Source organism: Falco biarmicus, chromosome 3 (genome assembly GCF_023638135.1).
Source record: "Falco biarmicus isolate bFalBia1 chromosome 3, bFalBia1.pri, whole genome shotgun sequence".
Classification (NCBI taxonomy): Eukaryota; Metazoa; Chordata; class Aves; order Falconiformes; family Falconidae; genus Falco; species Falco biarmicus.
The window spans coordinates 121,395,945-121,417,171 of NC_079290.1; the positions used below are offsets into that span (position 1 = coordinate 121,395,945).

The following is a 21,227-nucleotide window of genomic DNA, read 5'->3' on the forward strand; positions in this document are numbered from 1 at the left end:
CCGGGGGCTCGGGGTGCCCGAGCTGGGGAGGCTCAGCCGCAGCCCCGGCGGCCGAGGAAGCGCCGGTGGCGGCAGTGGGGGAGGGCACGGCCGTACCCAGCGCCATCTGGGGAAGGGGCCACGCTGAAAGCCTGAAGCCCCTGGTCCTGGCCTGGCCCCAGGCCGCCCCGGGCCTGGCCGGGGAGCGGGGACACCAACCCGTGGGGGGACGCGCAGGGGGGCGCCAGGGCACTGCACGACCTGGCCCCCCCGCGCTGCGCTGCCCGGCGGCGAGGCGGCTGCGGGGCGGCGGGTAGGGCCCGGCCCGGCCAGGGGAGCGGCGGCCCGGCGGCGCTTGGACCGGCCTCGCCTTCCCGGCGTGCAGCGCGGCGCCCGTCCCCGCCGGGCCGCCATGTTGTCGGAGTGAAAGGCAGGGGGAGAGGCAGGCGGCGAGCGGCCTGGGGGGGGCCGAGATCCGTCTTCATCCTACCGCTCCGCCCGTGAGTATCGGCACCGGACCGGGCCCCCGGCGCACTGCGCACCTCAGTGGAGCTGCTGGTGGGGCCATATTGGTGGGGGGGGTCGAGCGGAGCCGTGCCAGGCCGCTCCGAAGGCGAGCGGCGGCGGGGCGCTGCACTCAGCTGTCTCCCACCCGGCTCCTTGTCGGCGCTCGGGGGCCGGGGCCTGGCCCCTATTGTTAGCGCGGGGTGGGGGGCGCGGTGGGCCCCCGCCTCCGGTGAGGGGCTCCCCGGCCGCTGCACGCTGGCCCCGGCCCGCACGGAGCGGGTGTTGTTTGGGGGGGGCCGCGGGCCCATCCCGGTCGGGCGGCGGCGGCGCCCCACGCCTGCGTCCTCCGCCGGGCCCGGCCCGCCGCGGGGGGTCTCCCCGGGACTCTCCTTTCTGCCGGGGGGGGGAGCCTAACACGGCCTGCCGCGGAGGGCCGAGGCCCCGCTTTGTTGTTCCGCGGGGCCCGGCCCGGCTCTGGCCCGCGGTGGTGGTGTGGCCGGGTGTCCGTGTGCTCCCCCCAGCCCCCGGCCTTGGGGGGCTCTTCGGCAGGGCTGGGGGGCCCGGTGTCCCTGGAGGGGGAGAGGGACGGCGCCTCGCAAGCGGGAGGGTCGGAAAATGCAGACAATACTTTTTGATGTGCTGAGTGACCCAGGGGTTTTGTGTTTGTGTGGTTTTTTTCCCTTGTTTTTATCTCGTTTGAACGTAATAACAAGTGTTGGGCCATTTTTAATTGCAAACTTGGGATTTTAAGAGTCTGTCTCTCCCCCCAACCGGAGAAATAGTGTGATTTTTTTTTTTTTTTTTTTTTTGTCGGTGTTTAATAACTTTGCTCTGAGCAGAGATTTTGTTAGGTAGATCATGAGTAAGGAATTTCCTTTATTAAGATCGGGGGAGGTGGGTTAAGGGGTAGCATTTATCTTACAACGTTTTAACGCTGGTTTAAGTAATCCGGTTGGTGATCAATGTACCCGTTTCCTGCTGCGTCTCCCCAGGTTTTCAGGAAAACACAAGGTTTAACGTTAAAAGTTCTTGTAGGCCACAGCTCCCGAACAATGGCTGTGCTTTAATTTCCACTCTGACTTCCAAAAAAAACCCCCAAAAACCCACCCAACCCAAACAGTCTTATAGTTCGTGATTGAACTTTTTGAAACGCTCGTCTTGTGTTGATTTTTTGTTTTATTTTTTTTAATATTCTGTTATTTTTAGAGGAATATAAAATAAGAGCAGTGAAGATCTGAACGCGTAGCTGTGCTCTATGCAGATTAAAGCTGCCTTATTCAATGTTGTTGCCACTTGTGCTTAAAACTTGCTTGGAGATGTTCCTGAAGTTTGTGTTGCTGGTGGAGCATCCCATAATCTAAAGCATTTTGCTTGTAATGGTAACACAGAGGAGTTCATTTGCATGCTGTGTTTTTTACCAAGGGGAGAGGAAAATTGTCTGCCTTGAGTGCTTTGTAGCAGTTTTGAAGCTTTTGTTTGTAAATACGTAACTTTTGCCAGCAAACAGTTTACAGAGGAAAAGTTTATTATGTATTTTTAGTAATAGTTTGGGAACGAAAAGGGTCCTAGTAGCCATTAGCAGTGGTGAACCTTGCAGCTGCTGGTTAGCTAATGAATGTGCGTTGTGTAGGTGACTTCACATATTTCTGATGCTCTGTGTGCTTTGAATGACAGGATTCAGCTGTCTGCTACATTTAACATGGCATTTCTATAAAAACACATCTTGGAACTAAACTTGAACTACCCAGAATGCTCTTTTCCCCTTTGCTCCCTTTCAAAATGTTGCCTTTGCCAAGTTTTTTCTCTTGTGTTTGGAGCTGCCTCAACTGTATTAGATGAAAGAGGAAGCGTTTGGGCACAGGAGGCACTTGTGCGGCTCTTCATAGTACCTTGACTGAGATTTTCTAGAGGCTCAAAAAACCCCCTGATTTTTATAGTAATACAGTTATTAACAGTCTGCATGCAAATGAACCCAGAAATGAATTTCTGCTGGTGAACAGAGGGACCTCACAGCCTGCTGCCTTTTGAGGGAGCAAAGAAATGTGGCCGTGTAGGCTTGCACTCGCAACTTTGTATCTTGTGGTATTTCCACTGGAAACAGCTTGTCACACTATTTAGATACTTGAAACTTTTTGTAGATTCTTGGTATTCCTGTATTTTTTTTTAGGTCTGTCTTGAGATAATGTGTAGCCTCCTTTGGTGCAAGCTGCTTGGATTTCATTGTTTGCAATTAATATACACCCCGCCTTGGGGATGTGTTAATTTCTTACCAGTAATTACTTTTTTTTTTTTCTTGCTGCATAGAGAAGCTTTATTGCTTGATTTCATGTTACTGAAGGATTCTGATAATTTTTATTAAAGGGCAACTAATGGGAAAATGCCATTAAATTGTAGTGAAGGTTTAGTAGTATCAGGTGTTGTCAGTGTTTTATGAAGTATATGGGGACGGTAGTGATTTCCAGACTTTCTGAAAGACAGGGGAGTTAGTTCTGTTGGATGCTGCTGGTATTTAAGTTGTGAAGGTCTTTGAATGTGTAAAAACCCTTGCAGAGTTGCTTGTTTATGTGGCCATGGAGGTTCTGTGTGTGTGTGTGTGTGTGTGTCAACAAATGCACTTTGTAGGTGCAATTAAGATTTTTTTTTTTTATCTCTGCAGTTCTTGTAGTAATTTTCTTCTGAATATTAACACAGCTCTAAATTAGTGGGACAGACCTGACAAAGTCTGATCAAAGATAGGACTTGGATTCTTTTGGTGTGTGTCAACTTTCTGCACTGTTAGAAAATTGTTCTTGGAAGTTGCTTGTAGTAGTTGACTGTTGTTCAAAACTACTGTGATGAGCAGAGAGGAAACAGAGCTGCCTTTCAGGATCTCATAGCTGCTGTAAGGATCAGGGCCAAGGTTTACAGCCACCAAGGTACAATAGTAAAAGCATTCTGGTACTGGTATGCAGCTGTGGTGGGAGTCTGTAAGGGCTGAACAACCCCCCGCCCCCCAGTTTCATCCTTTTAATTCTCTGTGGTATTTGTGGGATTGCATTTAGGTAACTAAAGTCATAAACTAGCGATCTTTTTAAAAAATAGTAATTCTGACTATACCATGCCTTTAAAAACAAATTTGATTTGTGTGTGCCCTGCATTAGCTGAGCATTACATAAGAGGGGAAAACACTTCACACTGAAATGTCTTTATTACTGTCAGGATCAGCTGATAATGTTGTCTTAAAATAACAAACTTGCTGGTTTTGTGCTGCTGGGACGCTATCAAAGTATTTGGGGGGGGTTAGTAAATTAGCGAGTTGCTGTCAGCCTAGTCTGACAGTTTCTGTCCTGCATGCAGATGATTTTGGGTGTATGCAAAACATTTGGGGCATTTTCAGTGTTGGATGGCTGCTGTGACTTGTCCAGCTTTCCCCTGGTGCCATTGACAGCGGGACCGGCACTGCTGGCTGCTCTGGCTCTGGAAGGTTCTGCCGAGATCCTGGGTACTGAGAGGTTAGCTGCTTTTTCTCCAGCAAATCTTGGACAAAACATGCCAGTGTGTTTTACCATCTCATGACCAAAACCAGCTTCTGAGTTTGCAGGAAGAGTGCACATCGTGTTTGGGACTTAACTGTATAAGCAGAAATTTAGTATTTTAAGTTTGCATTTGAAAAAACTCACCACTCTTACCTTGATGTTTTCAATGACTAAGTGAACACATACATCGTTATACAGTGGGACTCATGTATTGATTGAAGATCTGCCTTGTAATTTGTCAGGTGTAAACAAGCATGGCAGGCACTGATGGTGTAAGTTGCGTCCCAACAGGTTTTTCAGGGCCTTTTTTCTAGCAGTTTTCTGTGGCAGCACTCCAGTCAATGTTTCGTCCATTGCATGAATTGGCATTCTGATTTCAGTGGAATGGGTACCTTATGGGAATCTTGAGTATACTGGTAATACTCTGCAGCAAAAAATGTGGGATTTTTGGCTAACGTGCATTTTTATATGATATTTTAGTTGCTTGGCTAATGGAACAAGTAACTGTGCTAAAAGGAGTCAGATTTGGCATCGTGATGTTTCCCTGCCAGTCACAAGATGGGTGTGTTATTTAACACGTCAAGCTGAAGCTGTAAGGATTTAATGTTTTCTTTTCCTTCTCTCTTGCCATCTCTCCCCCTTCCCCTCACCCCCGTAGGTGTTGGTGGAATGAGCGTTGCGTGTGTTTTGAAGAGAAAAGCAGTACTCTGGCAGGACTCATTCAGCCCCCACCTGAAACAGCACACTCAAGATACAGCTAATCCCAACATGCCTGTTGTATTGACATCTGGAACAGGGTCCCAGGCTCAGCAACAGCCAGCTGCAAATCAGGCACTTGCAGCAGGGACACACTCCAGTCCTGTTCCTGGATCCATAGGAGTTGCAGGCCGCTCCCAGGACGACGCTATGGTGGATTACTTCTTCCAGAGGCAGCATGGTGAGCAGCTTGGGGGAGGAGGAAGTGGTGGAGGCGGCTATAATAACAGCAAACATCGCTGGCCTACTGGGGATAACATTCATGCAGAACATCAGGTAAAAAAAAAAGTTCAATGTTTCCAAACTCAACACGTGAATGCATCGGGCTTATGATAGATGCTTTTAATGACGCTTTTTAAAGCTGAAGCTGGTTGTGTGGTCGGAATGGCAACAGTCGTACTTTTTGTTTTCTCTTTTTCAGGATTGCGGTGCCTTGGTAGCTATAAGCTGAAATGTTTCTGCTCTTGAGGGTGTTGAAATCCCAATTCACTCTCTGTGACAGTCAAATGCATGTTTACAAAATTTATCATTCACTTTATTGATTTTTTTTTTTTAAATTGGATGTGTGAACTAGCATAGCGGTGACTGTGACTGCAGCTGCTTTTCACATCTGTTGCTGTAGTTAAATAATTCTTATGTAATGCTATTACAAAACTGCCAATGCATGTAGGATGGGCTTTTACCATTCCCAATATTGAAAATCGTAGTTCTGGAAGTTGCTGGTAATGTGTTTTCCTGGTTTTCTTTTATTGTTTGTTTTGAGGGTTTGGTTTTTTCTGGTTTAATTGGGAAGGGAAGGTGCTATTAATGTGCTTAACTGAACTGAGAGGAGAACAGCCTTAACAGCATCATGAAACAGTGCTTTTAGAAACATGGCTAACTTCTTACAGCGCTTAACATTTCTAAAAGGGTCGTGGGCCAAAACATGTCTCAGTAGTAGTGTTTATTAGAAGTCTTCTCAGTAGTTGCATTGTCAGATGTGCTGTGAGTTAAACGAGGGCATGACTCACTCTAGCTTTCTGTCTATGACCTGTAAGTAACTTGTCAAAGAAGATGTGCTTCCTCTTCTAAGGGAGCAAAACTTAAATGTAAGCACATTTTAGAAATGAATTTTCCCACAAATGTCAGAGCAGCAGACACAAAGCTTTTGCAACCTTTATGAATATTTCCTGCCTCCAGTTTTTCAAATAAAAGGGAACAAGCCCTTGCTCCTCTGCTGTGCCTCCCCAGGGGGTGTGTTGCCATCCAGACATTTTAAGGCAAACAGTGCAGTGAATTTTGCAACCTCACTGAAGTCAGCGTGTATATCAACAAAGAAGTAAACCAAAGTGCACTGTTAATTTGTTCCGGAAGAAAAATCGCACGAAATACTGCAATATGAATTAAGCAGCTAGAATTTTGTAGTTATTCCCTCATTTGGAAACATAGTTATTAGTTTCAAGAAAATAACTGCATTGAAATGAGATGTAATTTTTCTGTTAACTATCCAAGTTTTCAGTCAGTAAATATAAAACTTGTTTCAAGAGACACTGATGGAAGAGATCTTAATCTGCTTTAAGTTGTGTATGAAACAAGCAAAAATTTCTTACTGAAGGGCTGCAACTTTTAGGTTTCTCAAATAAAAACTGTCATGCAGTCTCATGTGGCAGTGTCTGGGCAGGGACTGCTTTTGTTTGGATGTTTTGTGGAAAGGTGACTTCATGAGTTAAAGTGAACGTCATAAAATTCTCAATCCTCTTTTCCTCCAACTCACACTTTAATTTCCCTTTCTCTGAAAATCCCTACAATTGAAGACAACTCACTGGGTGTGGTGGGTTGGGATGGGGAGGGGACAGAATACGCGAACCTTGCAGTCATTAAAAATTGTGCTGGTATTTGAGCTTTTTTAACTGCATTCTTTAATAACCATAAGACTTAAACTTTCACTGGGACAGAAGAATCCTACATGTTACAGAGACAGGCTCTGATGTCAGGAGATATGTTGCTGTTCCTCAGCTTGATTTACTTCAGTTACTTCTTGAGTGAAATGATGCTAATACATGCACCACTTAATGAAAGAAAAACTCATTAGTTTATACTAGTTTAAATGAACTTTTACGTAATGACACGTATTCTTTGGAGGCAGAATGCTTCTGAGAAGGTTGTGTGGACAAAACACCCCTGGCAGGGTTAAGTGCACAAGTTTCTGTACGATGAGTTCTCTGTTTTCCACCCATATGTTCTGTGATCTGAAGCTCAAGAAATACCCACTATAATATAATTGAACATTGGGACCTCTTCTGTTCTACTTCCTGGTGATTTTTACATTGGCTGTAACGTATTTGTCCCATAGTCCTGATGTTTTGTATTCAGCATGCATCTTTGAACCAGTCGTTGTGTTTGATTTCTTCAAAGTCAACTCTGAGGTGGGGCAGTAACCCTTTTCTCATGTGTCTTACTTGGTACGGTACACTGCAGTGATTGTTGGGCAGTTTCATCTCTGTGTTTATTGCTTCAGCCTTTCCTGGGTGCCCCTCTTTCCATGGTTCTCTGTTTGCGTCGGAGATTTTACTCATGGGAAGCAGAATGCACAATATACGTAATCCTAATAGTGCCATTCCTTTTGACTTTTCGGCCACCTCTGCATCTATTGCTTAAATTATAAATTCCTTGGAGCAAGAACTACTCTTGTGCATGCAAAAATGATTTAATTCAGTTTGGGCTTAGCCAGGGTAGAATTGAATTTATCCTGCAAAGGTAGAAGTGGAAGGAAGTGCTGGGACACGCTGGGGTGGGGTGGGGATCATTATAGATGTCTGCTAAGTCTCCATTTCTCATGGATACACTTATATTACTGTACGTTTGATTTTAGAGTTTCAAAGATAATGCAGTGAGGGCCTTTGCCTTGTTGCCTTTAAGACTGGTTAGGAAACTCAGTAGCTAGAAGATAATGGAAAGTCAGAAAAAATAATTATAGGTTAATGTCTGCCTAGAGCTTGGGAGGTTGTAATTAAAGATAGAGTGTGTTTTTTTTTTTTTTTCTTTTTTTCCCCCAGTCATTGAATCCCAGTTTCTTCTTTGTTTGGTATGTAGTCAGACATCTATCTCTGTCTGGTGATATTACTCCAGTGATTTTTACCAAATGATAGCATTTCATCATGTGTTATTAAATAGTGTGTTGTGAGTCAGAACTTATTTACAGTGTCCTTGCTTTTCATTTTTTATTGTGCTGACTGTTCCTCCTTGTCATTTGTTCGTGCTTTGAGTAGCAGCTCTAAGAATTGAACTGTGAATGGCTTTAGTAGGGATGACTTAAGAAAAAGTTTCTCTGCTCCCAAGGAAGTAGATATTGTCCTCTTGTTGTGAACAGTGGCAATGTGCTGGTTCTTTTTGTGTTTTTACTTGGAAACTTCCTTTTCCCTTTGCATTTTTCCCTTCTTCTCCAGAAGGTGTGTGTGGGGGGGTGGGGTGGCAAATTTTTGTATAAAATCAAGTGATTAGAGATGCTACTATTGTTCTGCATGCAAAGGTATCAAAGATACACCAGCCACACAAATAGCTTCTAACTTCCTCTTTGTTCTTGCAGACACTGAAGTAATGGTGGAATCAGACTTTTTTTTGCTAGGTTGGAATTTGAACCCCTAAGCAAAGTTCTAGCTGTCTGTAGCTAGAAACTTAATCACCAAACTTTACATGGAAGACACTTCCATCAGCCAGGTCTTGGCTGCAAAACATAGTCTCTATCCGCAAAGAGCAGTGAGGTGAGGCTGAGTGCCAGTGTCCACCAGTAATTCCAAGATCCAAACTGAAGAGGTTTAGGCTGTCATTGATCTACGATGCTGTATTACTCTTCAGACTGTTTGGACAGACAGCTAACACTAGCTGCATTAGGGTGTTTGTGTGCTGTTTATCCTGAAAAAAGAAAAAAAGGTGGAGATTAGAACTTCCCATAGGTGAGCAAAGAGGTAGAAGATAACTCCTGGTAAGGAATGGCCTAGGTTGGATATGTCTTGGTTATGAAAGGTTGCATATGTCATTACAAATCCAAACAGCCATCTACTACTAAGGGGAATTAGAAGACAGTCAAGATATTCAGCTGGGACAAGTTATCAATACTGAGCAGGTTTTTAGGAAAATTGGCTGGGTTTTCTTGGATGGTGTCTTTTGTGGCTTGTGTGTGCATGTGTGTTCTTGAACTGCGGTGAAGAGTTTCTTTGGTGGTGGTCCCTTCTGAATTACAGTGAATGGATATACTTAGACTGTCTGAATTGCAATTAGGGTAATATGGGAGTTGCTTAGTAGAAGCAAATAATTTTAGGTACTCACTTACCTTTGAAAGCATGTTTAATCAATAATTGGAGACAATAGAACTCTGCAGGGATCATCTTGTTGAATGTGGGGAATTTTTCACATATAGTTGGTGAAGAATAGTGAGAGCAACAGGGCTGGAACTCGGATTTATGCTCAGTTTTGGCTTTTGACAGTGTGACCACACAACTTCTTAACCAGGAACTTGAATTCAAGTGGAGACAGAAGGTCGTTCTCCTGGCAGCTGCCCTTCTAGAGCACAGCTACTCAAGCTGTGCTGCTTGCTGCTGTGGAAGTGTTTGGATTTGATGTTGTTTGACAGTGTTTGGTGCCTGTTGGCAGGCTCCCTGGCCAGAGTTTGCCTTAAAGTCGTGGCGTGGTCCTCTAAAAAGATCCTGGAAGCTAAGGAGGCAGAAGCCCCGGTATTTGTTCTTCGAAGTGAAATCCTGTTTAAGTGACAGTTAACTCTTCAGTACAGAGATTTCCTGATCTGCCTATAGAAAGCACCCAGTGTTTGAGGGCCGCTGTGGTCCAAGGCATCTGGTTTATTGTCTGTGCTAGAACTGAAGGTGTAGAGCAAGTCTTTAATCACGTACACCATGTGGAAGCACATGTGGCTCTGTTCTTAAAGATAATTTTCTGATGTATGTTTTGTTAAACCTGTTGAATTTTCATGAGTATTTCCTTGCGGCACACTGAACTAGTTACTAGGGCTTTTCTCATGTTAACACTGAAGTGCTGTGCTAACTTGATACCCAGATAATTTAGATCATAATACTTTGCTGAAATGAAATGTCTAGTTTGGCTGATGTGTTTTGCAGAGATTTCCCCTTAGTAAAGGGTTGTCTTGCAGGAGAGGAATTGGAACATTTAATTTTTCTTTAATGTTTTCTGCTTTACGTTGCCCTTTGAAAATTCCTCCTGAGATAGAAGGAGCACGAGTAGATTGGCCAAGTTGAATATTTAAGGTTGGGTATTGGAAAATCCTTCTCTTGTATAGGGGAGAAACAACCACCCTGAAATCTTCAGAAAGTTTAAGAATCTGCTTCCTCTGAATCTGTGGGATTTACTGTCCCTGACAGGCATACCTGGCTCTAGTTGGGATTGCACAAGCAACCTGATGTGCTGGCTTTGGGATTTCTCTGTGGTATATAGCCTTTGTAGTCTGCTTCCTTGCTGTGGTGCTTGCTCAAGGAGAGCAGAGATACTTTCACGCTGTTGAATTTGCAAATTACAATGCTTCAAGAAGACTTTCAAGGATTTCAGTTAATATATCGTGCCCAAGTGTGTTTTGAAGAGAGCGCTTTGTTAGAGTGTAACTTCTGCTTGTTTTCTTCTTCCCCTCTCACCAACTTTGCTTTCTCCTTATCAGCTCTTCTGTGGTTTGCTGAAGTGGTGTGACTGACATGTTTGTGCTTCTGCAGCACAGGTTGTGATACTTGTAACATTTTTGTAAATGTGTGAAACTTTATATAAGATACAAATCATATAGTGTCCTACTCCCAAACTGGCACAGTTAATTTCCGCTGGTGATCAGAAATCTCTTCAAGCAAGAGCTGCTTCAGAGCATTGAATCTAATGTTTCTGTATCTGAAAACTTGTTTTTAGGTGTATGCTGAGACGATTTTAAAGCTGTCTTCTCTGAATTATGATCTTGCAGGTCAGCAGTGAACAAACTTGTCTTTGTCTGCAGATGTCATGTGATGCTGCAGTCCCTCCCATTAAGTGATATGCTCTCAGATATCATGTTACTCTTCTTCCTTTGTTAGGGGTAACTTTTGTTCTAGGACAGTTGTTTTTATTGGGAGCATCTGGCCATGTTACTTCCCCTGTACACAAGTGGTGCTTCAGATCTGGATTCTGCACTGGGGTGAAACTCAACTGATACTAAACTCTCAAATCTTTGCCCTGCTGCCAACAGTTGGTGTGGCATGGGGCAACTTGCATCCCTTCTTTATGGCTTTCTCCCTCTGAATTTAAACCTTGGAAGGTGGGAGTAGGGGTGGGAGTGAAAGGAAAAGCTCTCCTGGGGGGTCAAATGAGCCAGATGTTGGTGTATCCCCAAGTGCTTGCACAAAAACATTGATCCAGACATGTACCCGGGAAGAGGAACATCGTTTTTTCCCAAGGTGTTGCCAGCTCAAGCAGGGCAGAATTGAGGTTGCTTCTTCTGTAATCCAATTTTTAGGAATTTTGCACCCCAACAAGATATACCTGAGACATCGCAGGGTAACCTAAATTCCATGTTAATGAAGTGCTACCCTTGGTGAATAAAATCTGAGGAAAAACATCATTAGCAAACTAAGCTGAGCCATTCTGAAAGGCTGCCTTTCTTGCATTTATTTCTGTACCCTGAATCATTAATCATCTTGGCTAAACGCCATGTAAGGCATTAGTAAATCTGCAGTTTCAATAGCTTTTTGCTTTGAATGCTAATGGTAGTAGCAATTCTAATGATGAATCCTTTACTACAAAAATAGTTAAAGCACCTAATCCTGTCTAATATTTGTGACTTCACATTCTTTCTTTACCAACTATTGTTATAGGAGAGGACTAAAAATAGTGCTGTAATCAGTTGATGAAACGACATATTTTAACCCTGGATCTAGCTGTTAGTGGCAAGCCTGTTGTTGACAGTGTGCAGTGCTTTTCTTATTGTCAGCTGGTAAATATTTTTTTTTTCCTCTCCTAGATACTATGTATGTGTGTATGTATGCACTCAGAGTAGATATTTTTTAAATAACCTGCTATGTGAGCTGTTCAAACAAAACAAACAGGCAGTCTCCCACAGCTGAGTAGGAGGCATTTGTTTCCATCTTAAATTTGTAAACCTTTGGTTAATTTAAAAAGCGTTTAACAACTTGTGAGTATATAAATCAAGTGCTGTAAAGTATTTTGGCTGTTCAACCAGCTATATGTATTTTTTTTTTTTGTTCTCTCTATTCTAAGGATGCTTTATCCAGGCAGCAGCCTGAATGTTTTTGGTGTTTTCTGTTCTTACTACCTCAGTCCTGGTGTTCTGGTAGTAACGTTGACCTTTTTGGGGAATGTTTTACAAGAAAATTAAGATTATTCTTTTTTAATTGGGTGGGGGGAGGCGTGTTGGGTGTTTGGTTTTTTTGTGGTGTGGTGTGTTTTCCTTTTTTTTACATCTTTTACCAATTGATCAAGTCTCAAAATGTGAAGGCCTAATGGATGGAAACTTTACGTGACACTTAACTTTTCACACTTGCAGAGCGCACATGAATTAAAAATAAATATCCAAGTAGTAATCACACTTTTGAGGTGCTCTAGGTAAGCACCTGGAACGTACCTGTGCAAACAGGGAGAACTGAGAATCTCTCATCTCTTCTTACAGAAACAAATAAATGCTATTCTTCTTAGGAGCTGAGAAATTGTAACATTTTGATCTATCCAGGCAAGTATAAAACTAACATGATTTCCTGCATTTCTCTGCTGGAGTAGTAAAGCAAAACAAGTGGTCTCATAGCAAGGTGGTCCCATGAAGCTTGGGCAGAGAGCTCCCTCCAGGCTTGCTGGGAGCACAGCCAGCATCAGCAGAGGCTGAGGAGTGAGCCCTTCCTGGGGATTTGTGGTCCCAGCACCAGGCTCTTGCCCATGCTTTTGTTTGCCAGGATGGCAGATAAGTTCAGGATGCTTCACCCACAACTCCTTATGATAGTGTCTGTTGGATACCCTGGAGTTCATTTGCTTGGCTGGCAGGACTGAAGGCTGCAGTCGGCCCTGGAATTTACTGTAGATCAAAGACATTTTGGAAGCAGCCATTTACATGTTCCAACTTGATGAAATCCTGTCTTTGCAGTGCCTAACTTACCTCAGTTTTAGCAGATGCTGTTCTGGGTTTTTTTTTATTTCCTGGTCAGAAGTAGAATTGGGGGAGAGGGGTAGTGAGAGAATAAGTGTTCTAATCTAAGGAAGGGACAGCTGGGTGCTAGATAGATCCTGGTGGAAGAAAGTGCTGGGGAAGGAGAAAGGCAGCCTTTGAAATGGGGCCACATGGGGAGTAGCGTTAGGGAGAGGATAAACAGAGAAACTGGAGAGCTGAGGCTTACAGAAGCAGCCTTCTAGTTTGCTCTGGTTACCCTATTTAACATAATTGGCTTAATAGAAATAGATAGTAACAGCAACAGAAGAGGGTTTAAACTGCTAATAAATTCAGATATTTTATCTGTTTAATGCTGTCCAACATAAAAAATAAAAATCATAAACCCTCAGACTTCATGGTGTACTTTTAGAGACAACTTGTTTAGATCATCAGCTAGAGTATTTCTCAGAGGGTTACTTGTCAGTTTCTTTTTCTCCAAAGGACTTTTCTAGATGGTTTGTTTGTCTGTTTTTTCTCTTGTATGTTTGCTTTTTTTTTTTTTCCTTCTCCTCCCTTCTTTATTTAATTCCACCTGTCCTTTCTTTTACTGGGAAACACCACTTGCGTAAGGAGGAAGAAAAAATCCTTTGTGATTAAGAATGAAATTTAGTCTTTGATAATTTTGCTCTGTGTCTGTCTAGGTGAATATAAATTCTACATAAATGGGGATTCCTTAATATATAAGGTTAGTATACAATCCCCTGACAGACCATGAAATATAATACAGTATTACACTTTGAATTTATATGTAAAGGTCATAGTAGCAACCATATTTGCTTAATGTAAGTGCAGTGTTAACACTGATTGTTGACATCAATATTTACTTAAAATTATAATTCAGCTACTTTGCTGGTAGCTATCACTTTAGGAAAAAACCCTTGGATTATTCTAGAATAAAAAATGTGGTACTGGAAGTCCAAAAGGTAAATAATACTGTTGCTCTCATGTTAATTTTTTAGGTCCTTCAAATTCCTGTTTAGTAATTGTAAGGACAGTTCAGGGCCACAGTTCCTGTTAATTTAACTGACTGCAGAATTCCTTTTGACAAGTGCCATTTAGCCCTGTGGGCCTTGTTGTTTGCTATGTTAAAATCAACAGGAGTTTTCAGTACCAGCAGTGCAGTGTGTCCTATCAGGTGCTTTTTTTATTGCTTCTTTCTGTGGGCACACTGGTGGTTTTGCAGGTTTCCCTTCTCACCTGTTACTGCATTCCAGCTTTTTAGCACTGGGGACATCAGGCCCTGTTTTGGGATGGCTTGTTAGAGGTGTAACAGGAGAGATTTGGTCTTGGTCTCTGCCTGTAAATTGTTCCCTCCACTCTCACCCTTTCGTGTGGGTCACTGAGACCCTTGGGTCTTTGGTGATAGCTGGGATAATTGCCTGAGTCCGCTTTGCTCTTCTGTAAGAGACAACTTCCAAAGCTTTTAAATACAGGCTATATCTGTGATGGGGTATGTTTCAGGGGGCCTCAGAGGCAGGGAAAAGTGTCTTGCCTGGGTCTGTGGTCTGGTATGTGAGCGGAAGGTCCAGTATCAAACAGTACCAGTGCATAGAACATTTTTAGCTGCTGGAATATTGCTTTCTGTATTTGTTGTATAGCTGTATAAATTCAAAAGTGTTGCAGATACATACAAGGACTAGGGTCCGTGTACCTTTGGGATCAGAAAAGCATTTGCTTCTGAGTTACAGGCATTGAGTTTTACAATGGTGAGGCCTTCTAATCTTACTTGAAAAAAGAAAAAAACCTGTAATTGTCTTGTGTGTAAGGTGACTACCTGACATAAATAAGGTGTGTGCTGCTTGAGGGATTGGAAAATCCACAGTGAATATGTTCAGTGTAGAGCTGCTGAGAAGCTCCTCTGCTGTGCAGGAGGTTGAGTTTTGAAAGTGGCCATTGACCTAGAGAGAAATTGGTTTGTGTTGTTGCAATCTGCAGTAGGTGAGAGCAGAAAGCGTTCTGTGTTTTATCTTGTCCTCTCTCAAATAGGTAGTGTGTATCTGCTATTGAAACTTGGAAAGGCCCCTGTAGCCTCAGCATGTATGAGGCCAAGGGTTTTTATTCAGGACACTGAAAATAAGATTTGGAGGTCTGACCTAGAGTGACTGTGTAATGAGTAATACAGCTGTGTCTCGCTTTATCGCATGTTTTTCGGTGCAAAGGTGAAAATTGGTTAAGAGGCCTTTTGAGAGACTGAATTGACTTCAGCCTCAGTGAAGCAAAGCAATCCTGTGGGTTTACTTCAGCTTCTTGGTGTGGCTCCTAGTTAGTGTGCTGGGCAGCTCCGCTTTGGGGTGCGTGCTTCCACTGTGAAGGCAGAAAATTATTTAGGAGTCAGTGAAGTGGTTAAGCTGTAGTGTGTTACAGTGACATACATTCATATGTTAGCCTGTGTGGAAATTACTCTTCTTGAATGAGATTCTCATTAATTTCAGTGGGGTTGACGTAATTTCTGAGTGCATATGCAGCATTTAACATGAAGGGGAGGAATATTCTTGTGCAGTGGAATTGCTTTGTAACTGTCATTCAGTAGCAGTGTTGTTGATGTATATAGAGCCTTAATTTTGTTAAGTAGGATTCAAAAGCAAGCTTGCTGGTTTTCTGCATTATCAGAAAGAATGAGTGCTCTTGATAAGGCAGGGAGGTCTGTTGCTGATAGCTGGCAAGGAAGGTGCACTTTGCATTTTGCTTTGCAGAGGCATAGTATGCCTGGAAGAGGCTGGGAATGGAGGTGCAACTGAGGTTTGCTGATGGCTGGGAGGAGGAGTCTGGTTTTGTTGGATCACTTATGAAGCAATTGAGACTACAGCTGGCCTCTCTTGTGGTTCTTGATGTTTCTTAAGATCACCTCTTCCTCCAAGGAACCAGGTTGTCCTATTGTATCCAGATGTCAGGGCATTGCTCCCTTGGCAGCCACTTTATTTTGGCATTGTCTTTTGGATTTCTTTCAAACCTCTGGTTTAGTGGTGAGTGAGATTTTGTGGTAATCAAATCATTGATGTCAGTGCTCATCTATGAAGAGGTTCTTTCTCTGTGGACCTGCTTGTTTCTAGTATTTACAACATCATGGCTCTGCTCTACATGTCAGTGTAGTTAACAGGAATAAATCCCGATGAGGTGGAAGCCCATATATATTGTTCCATTTCAGAGTATTTGCCTGCCTTTTGGAATACTAAGCTGTAGAAAGTCATGCTACTGGCTTTATGTTCTGCTGTTTCAGAAGCTATTTGTTCTTCTTTTGAAGGGAAATAAAGGAGCCCTGGGATACTGTGCATACCATGTAAGAAAATGAGGTGAAAAGATGTTGCTATTTAGTATTATAGAAGTGGGGAAATGAGAAGAGGACCTTTTGGGTACAGTCTTTTAAAACTGAATAATAAACTAGCCTGTATACATAGGCTATACAATAGATATAATGATCAGTGGTGATAAGGGAACTGTGTGACTGAGAGGAAGGGCCTCAGCATTGGTGATTATATATGGTTTGAGCATACAGTGCCTGAAAGTAAGGTGGGAAGATCTGACTTAGAAAATGGTTTTGTGCATAATTGTTAGAATTGAAAGAGAGGTGATTAGGGGTGTGACTTAAAACATCTGTAATGAAGAATAACCTCTTCTGTTACCTGACCTCTGATAGCAGATAGAGAAGCCAATATTATTTTTGTTGTGCTTTTGATAGTGACTGAGGTAAAATATGTTTGGGAAGGAGATGGAGGCAGTCCATTTCTGCTGTACGTCTTTTAACAGGGAAATTAGGATGGCAATTTGTGATCTAAGACGTGTTTGAAGGACAGCTTCCTTCAGACCCTTAAGAGAGGAGTAAAAATAATAGCGTGCTGTTAGGTGTGCAGTCAAACCAACCAGGTATGAAACAGCTGGAGTACATTTGGCTTTCATGTTTATCCTGCTTTTTGCCTTTTAACACTCTTATCTTGGTCTCTGTATCACCTCTGTAGTAATTAACTATCATGGCATCATTGGAAGGCAAACATGCTTCTCCACGCTGGAAACGGACAAATGGTCAACATTGAGGAGAGCTGTGTATGCTTACTGGACTGTAGCTCTTGGAGAAACAGGAATTGCTAAAATGTTGTGGTTTCTGGTGAAGGATTGTGAAGTTCTGTTGAATGCTTTGACTGTGATGAAGATTATATTGTTTCTAGTTACACCAGCTGTAGGTTCTCCACCAAGAATTCAGGCCAGCATGGGAGCATGGCTTCACACATGGATGTAAATCACATATTCACGCTGCTGTAATTGGTTTAACATGATAACACATTTTTCTACTCAAGACAAATGCTTGAACAAGACACTTGTGAAAATGTTTCTGCATTGAATGTGAACAAATAAAATACATGGGTTTAGCGTTTTAAAAGATGTTTGGTAGGGTAAGGGTAACCTTGTAAGTTGCTCAAGTACCATAGAGAAGGGTGAGGGAAGGGGCCGAGGAGTTCATTCTTGTTTGGAAACTGCCTGCATGTTCTGCACAGGGCTTTGACCAGGGATTTTAATGCAGCTGTATTATATATACATTATAATAAAGCTGTGAGAGGAGCTCGCTTGGCAGCAGGGAGCTGATGGGGCTGGGATATGACCAAAACAAAATAGAAATCTCTTTTAATATCCTTTTGATTTATGCTAGGAATGTAATGGTTATATTTTTCTAGCAGCTTTGTTTTGAGGTTTGCACAGCACAACATCCACCTTTGGGAGTTTATTTGTTTTGGAGAAGGTGGGGGACATGCACTAAGCAGTCCCTGTTTCTCCACTGGCACTTTCCACAGCACCGTGAGTCCTGGATCAGTGTCATTGTGGCTGCATCTGTGATTTGCTGGGGTATTGCTTTAGCAGTGAGGGTAAAGAACATCACCTACTGCATCTCTTTGTATAGCTTCTCTATTCCTCCGGTGTCTCATTGAAACGGTAATTTGCTGCTGTTAGAGCTTTTGTGGCTTAGCAAGTCCGGGGCTTGCAGCACTTTCTGTAAGTTCAGCTTGAAATGCTTCATGGAAGATTTTGGTCTTGCTAACGTCTGTCTCGCATGAGGCAACTGATATACCTTAGCTGGCAGATCAGTGAGTTGACAGTAAAGTCCTTGGCGTTGCCTGGTGCTGTGGTTTCTGGAAGGTGGAGTCCTGTTTTTACTCTGTGTGTTCATGGTTGATACGATTAAGTCTCATCACAGAAGGTGGCAAGACTGAGGCATAGCTGAAAATAACTTTGAACTGAGATAGAGTAATAAGAGAATACCTTATTTTTAAACTGTGATTCTGAGTGACTGGACATTGAGGATTTGCAAATTACATATATGTGTAGTAACATACTGTTAAATTATCTAATAATCTTTTGTAAAGTAGTATTGTCACAGAATAGTAGAAGGATTCAGACTGGAGGGGACTTCTGCAGGTTATCTATGGTGCTTTCCCTACATCTGATATTCCTAGGTGAGGTCTGTTGAATCTTGTCTTAAAATTGAAATAAAGTGTAATCACAACAAAGTCTTGGCTTGATTCTGCTGGAAATAGTGTCATGAGTATCAGAAGTCAGGGTTAAGGTCAGTGAATGCGGTGTAACTGCTTACAGCACTGATCCCTGGGAGGGTCATGTGTGAGCATTTAAACCAGTTGGGTTTTTGTCCTATAAATCACACACTAGGCATTATTGACCTCTTTTCCTGGGCCTAGAGGAGGCTGTGTCCAAGTCACCTGGTACGTCTTCAGCGATGACTTGACTAAACACTGTGTATTAGTCTTCAGCATCCTGCAAGGAGCCTATGAAGGACTGCAGTGAATAGAGTGTATGGATTACTTGTAAATAAGTGTTCTGTAAAACATTACCCCTGCTCAAGCAGAAAGGTGTATCAGATCTGTTGAGTAGCAGGGATTATGTAAACATTGAGTAGGAGGCATGTAGTGTTGCCTATGTGCCACTGTACATGTTTGTGGCTGTTGTAATAAGCGCTGCTTTGATACAGGTGTGTTACCTGAGGAGGACAATAATTTAGTCTGAATCCTAGCACATGGTTGAACTTCTGTGCTTTGTCCTCAGGTCCATAGTTGGATGTTTTTCTCTCTTTGGTATGTGTGCTCAATGGCTGTGTCTTTAGGGACTTGTCTGGATGAGATTTGGGAATGAAAATCAGAAGTGTTTTCTTGCATTTTTAATATACCTGACTTGTGTAGCTAACGGTTTTAAGTTGCTGCTTTTTTTCTGTTCTGATTCAATCAATTTCATCAAATCATGGTCCAAAACAAAAAATGACACAACGGCCCAAGTATATGTATAGCTGCAGGTCCTCTAGGTGAGCAAGGCCAGTGTCAGTGTCACCTCCCAGGGCTGTCCGTTTGCTCCCACAGTGCCCGAGCTCTGTCCTGCCTGAACCTGGAAGGACTGCTTCACTACTGCCTTTCCCTTGCCTGCCTTGCCTTAGCTGGCCAGTCTTGGGGTCCTTAGCGTAGCCATGGAGCTGCATGGCTGCTGTGGCACATGCTGCCAACTTCCTGAGAATGAGGAAAAAGTCATATTCCATTAGGGGTTTTCTTAAGGTGCTTTGCATCCCAGTCTGTGCTTCTGGATTTCCAGTTTGAGATGCTGGGGGTACAGTAACTAAAATAGGCAACTGTTCTTAAGGCATTGCCTGCTCTCCTTTCTTCGTCCCCTGCCCCCCATTTCAAATGGCGTTATTTAATTTAATTTGCTTTTTGGTTTCTACCATTGTTTTTCTCTTTTGTATCAATGTAACTTGAATATAAGACTGCCTGTTTTATACAAGTCTTTACTTGATTTTCACCTCAAAGGAAATGATGCTGACTCGCTTGGTTATGCATTGGCTCCCTCACCTGAGATCATGCATCTTACTGTGAAATATTAGTTCTTGCAATAAACTTAGCAAAGGCATTTGCGTTATACTTTGTGTGTCTTAAAAGTAACTGCTAGTTTTTCCTTTTTTGTGTGGGTATAAATCTAACACTGTAAACACTGTAGCTTCTGGGAGTCTTAAAGGTAAGTCATCTCTTGGAGCTCAATAACCTTGTTATATGCTGTAATATGGACTGTATCTCTCAGTCCATATCAGAAAAATTGCTATGAAGTGTGATTATCCTTAAAAACTCCCACAAATACAAACATTTCCTCATGTGCTTTTCTTACCCATCTATAAATAGGTGCGTTCCATGGATGAACTGAATCATGATTTTCAAGCGCTTGCTCTGGAAGGACGGGCTATGGGAGAGGTGAGTGAAAGGCCTATAGAAAAAAATCTGTGTATTTTGGGGGGAGGAGGAAAATGAATAACAGTGTTTTGAGGCTTCTGGAATGATTCTGAACTTGAGAGTTCTCCATTATGGCTGTGATGCTTGTGTGTGTTTGTGTGTGTGTGTGTGCTTTAACAAAATAAAAACCTGTCAGGCTGGAATACATGTTAGTAGGAGGAACAGCTAAGCCCTCCACCTGTTGTATCATCTAACAGTAAAATGGTGGTTGTAAAAGAACAGTTAGAAATATGTCTTGTGACAAGTGTTACAGTACTTGTAGCATGTTTATTTCGGGATCCAGTGATCTCAGACCACATAATATTGTGGGTTTAGTTGTCTGTCATTGTCTGCTGCCCTGTTTCCACTCCTGGCCACCTTTTGGCTCTTGTCATAAAGCACAGACCCGTGTTTAACGTTTAAAGTATCTGGGCAACATAATCAAGGGCTGCAGAAGTGATAAGTGCTTTGACCTGTCCAAAGGACTGAGCAGGAGTTGTCAGATAATGGGCCTTTCAGTTCTAACTTTATAGAAACTCGGTAAGAGTTATTATAATCTCACAGCGCAGCAAGGAGGTGGCAGATTTGGGGGAGATGGTCATTGGTTTTCTTTGAAAAGAGATAACTTACCTGTTTTTTTAGGGTGACTTGAAAGAATAGCACGTTACTGTAGTTGGCTGTGTTATTCCTGAGAGTTGGATGTAAATGCTTCTTTTCCTTGCCTTGTTCCCTTTTCCTTTATAGTCAGTCCCTTCAGAGGCTTGCAGAAGAACAGAGGTGAGAAAATCGTGTCTTGTAGGAGGATATTAATGTACAGCAGGTCAGCTTGATACAGGTCTGTTGTTTTGGAGAGCCCTCCTTTTTACCTTCCTGTCTCCAAGTTCAGGCTACCTTATTTTCTTCACATTTAGTCCATCCTATCTCTGTTACCTAGTTTGAACCAGGGTAAAAAAAATTAAAATAATCCCTAGAACCCCAAAATTATTTTGGAGAAAACAGCAAACCAGGACTGTTGTGTGGTGGGATTCCTGAGAAGGTGCCCTCTCTCAG

At 42.8% G+C, this 21,227-nt stretch overlaps 1 protein-coding gene across 12 annotated transcripts in view; it reads left to right on the forward strand.

Moving 5' to 3' along the window:
• Positions 1-234: 234 nt before the first annotated feature.
• The window catches only part of PUM1 (pumilio RNA binding family member 1), a 79,586-nt gene continuing 58,593 nt past the window's right edge, over positions 235-21,227 (forward strand). For 3 of the 12 annotated variants that reach the window (XM_056330090.1, XM_056330092.1, XM_056330091.1), the window contains exons 1-4: positions 236-479; positions 4,660-5,033; positions 20,091-20,159; positions 20,922-20,954. In XM_056330090.1, coding sequence (XP_056186065.1) covers positions 4,671-5,033; positions 20,091-20,159; positions 20,922-20,954 — 465 coding nt within the window. In that variant the 5' untranslated portion in view covers positions 236-479; positions 4,660-4,670. Of the gene's footprint in view, positions 480-4,659; positions 5,034-20,090; positions 20,160-20,921; positions 20,955-21,227 lie in introns of all 12 variants that reach the window. The other 9 variants (XM_056330096.1, XM_056330097.1, XM_056330102.1 and 6 more) reach the window with 4 other exon arrangements.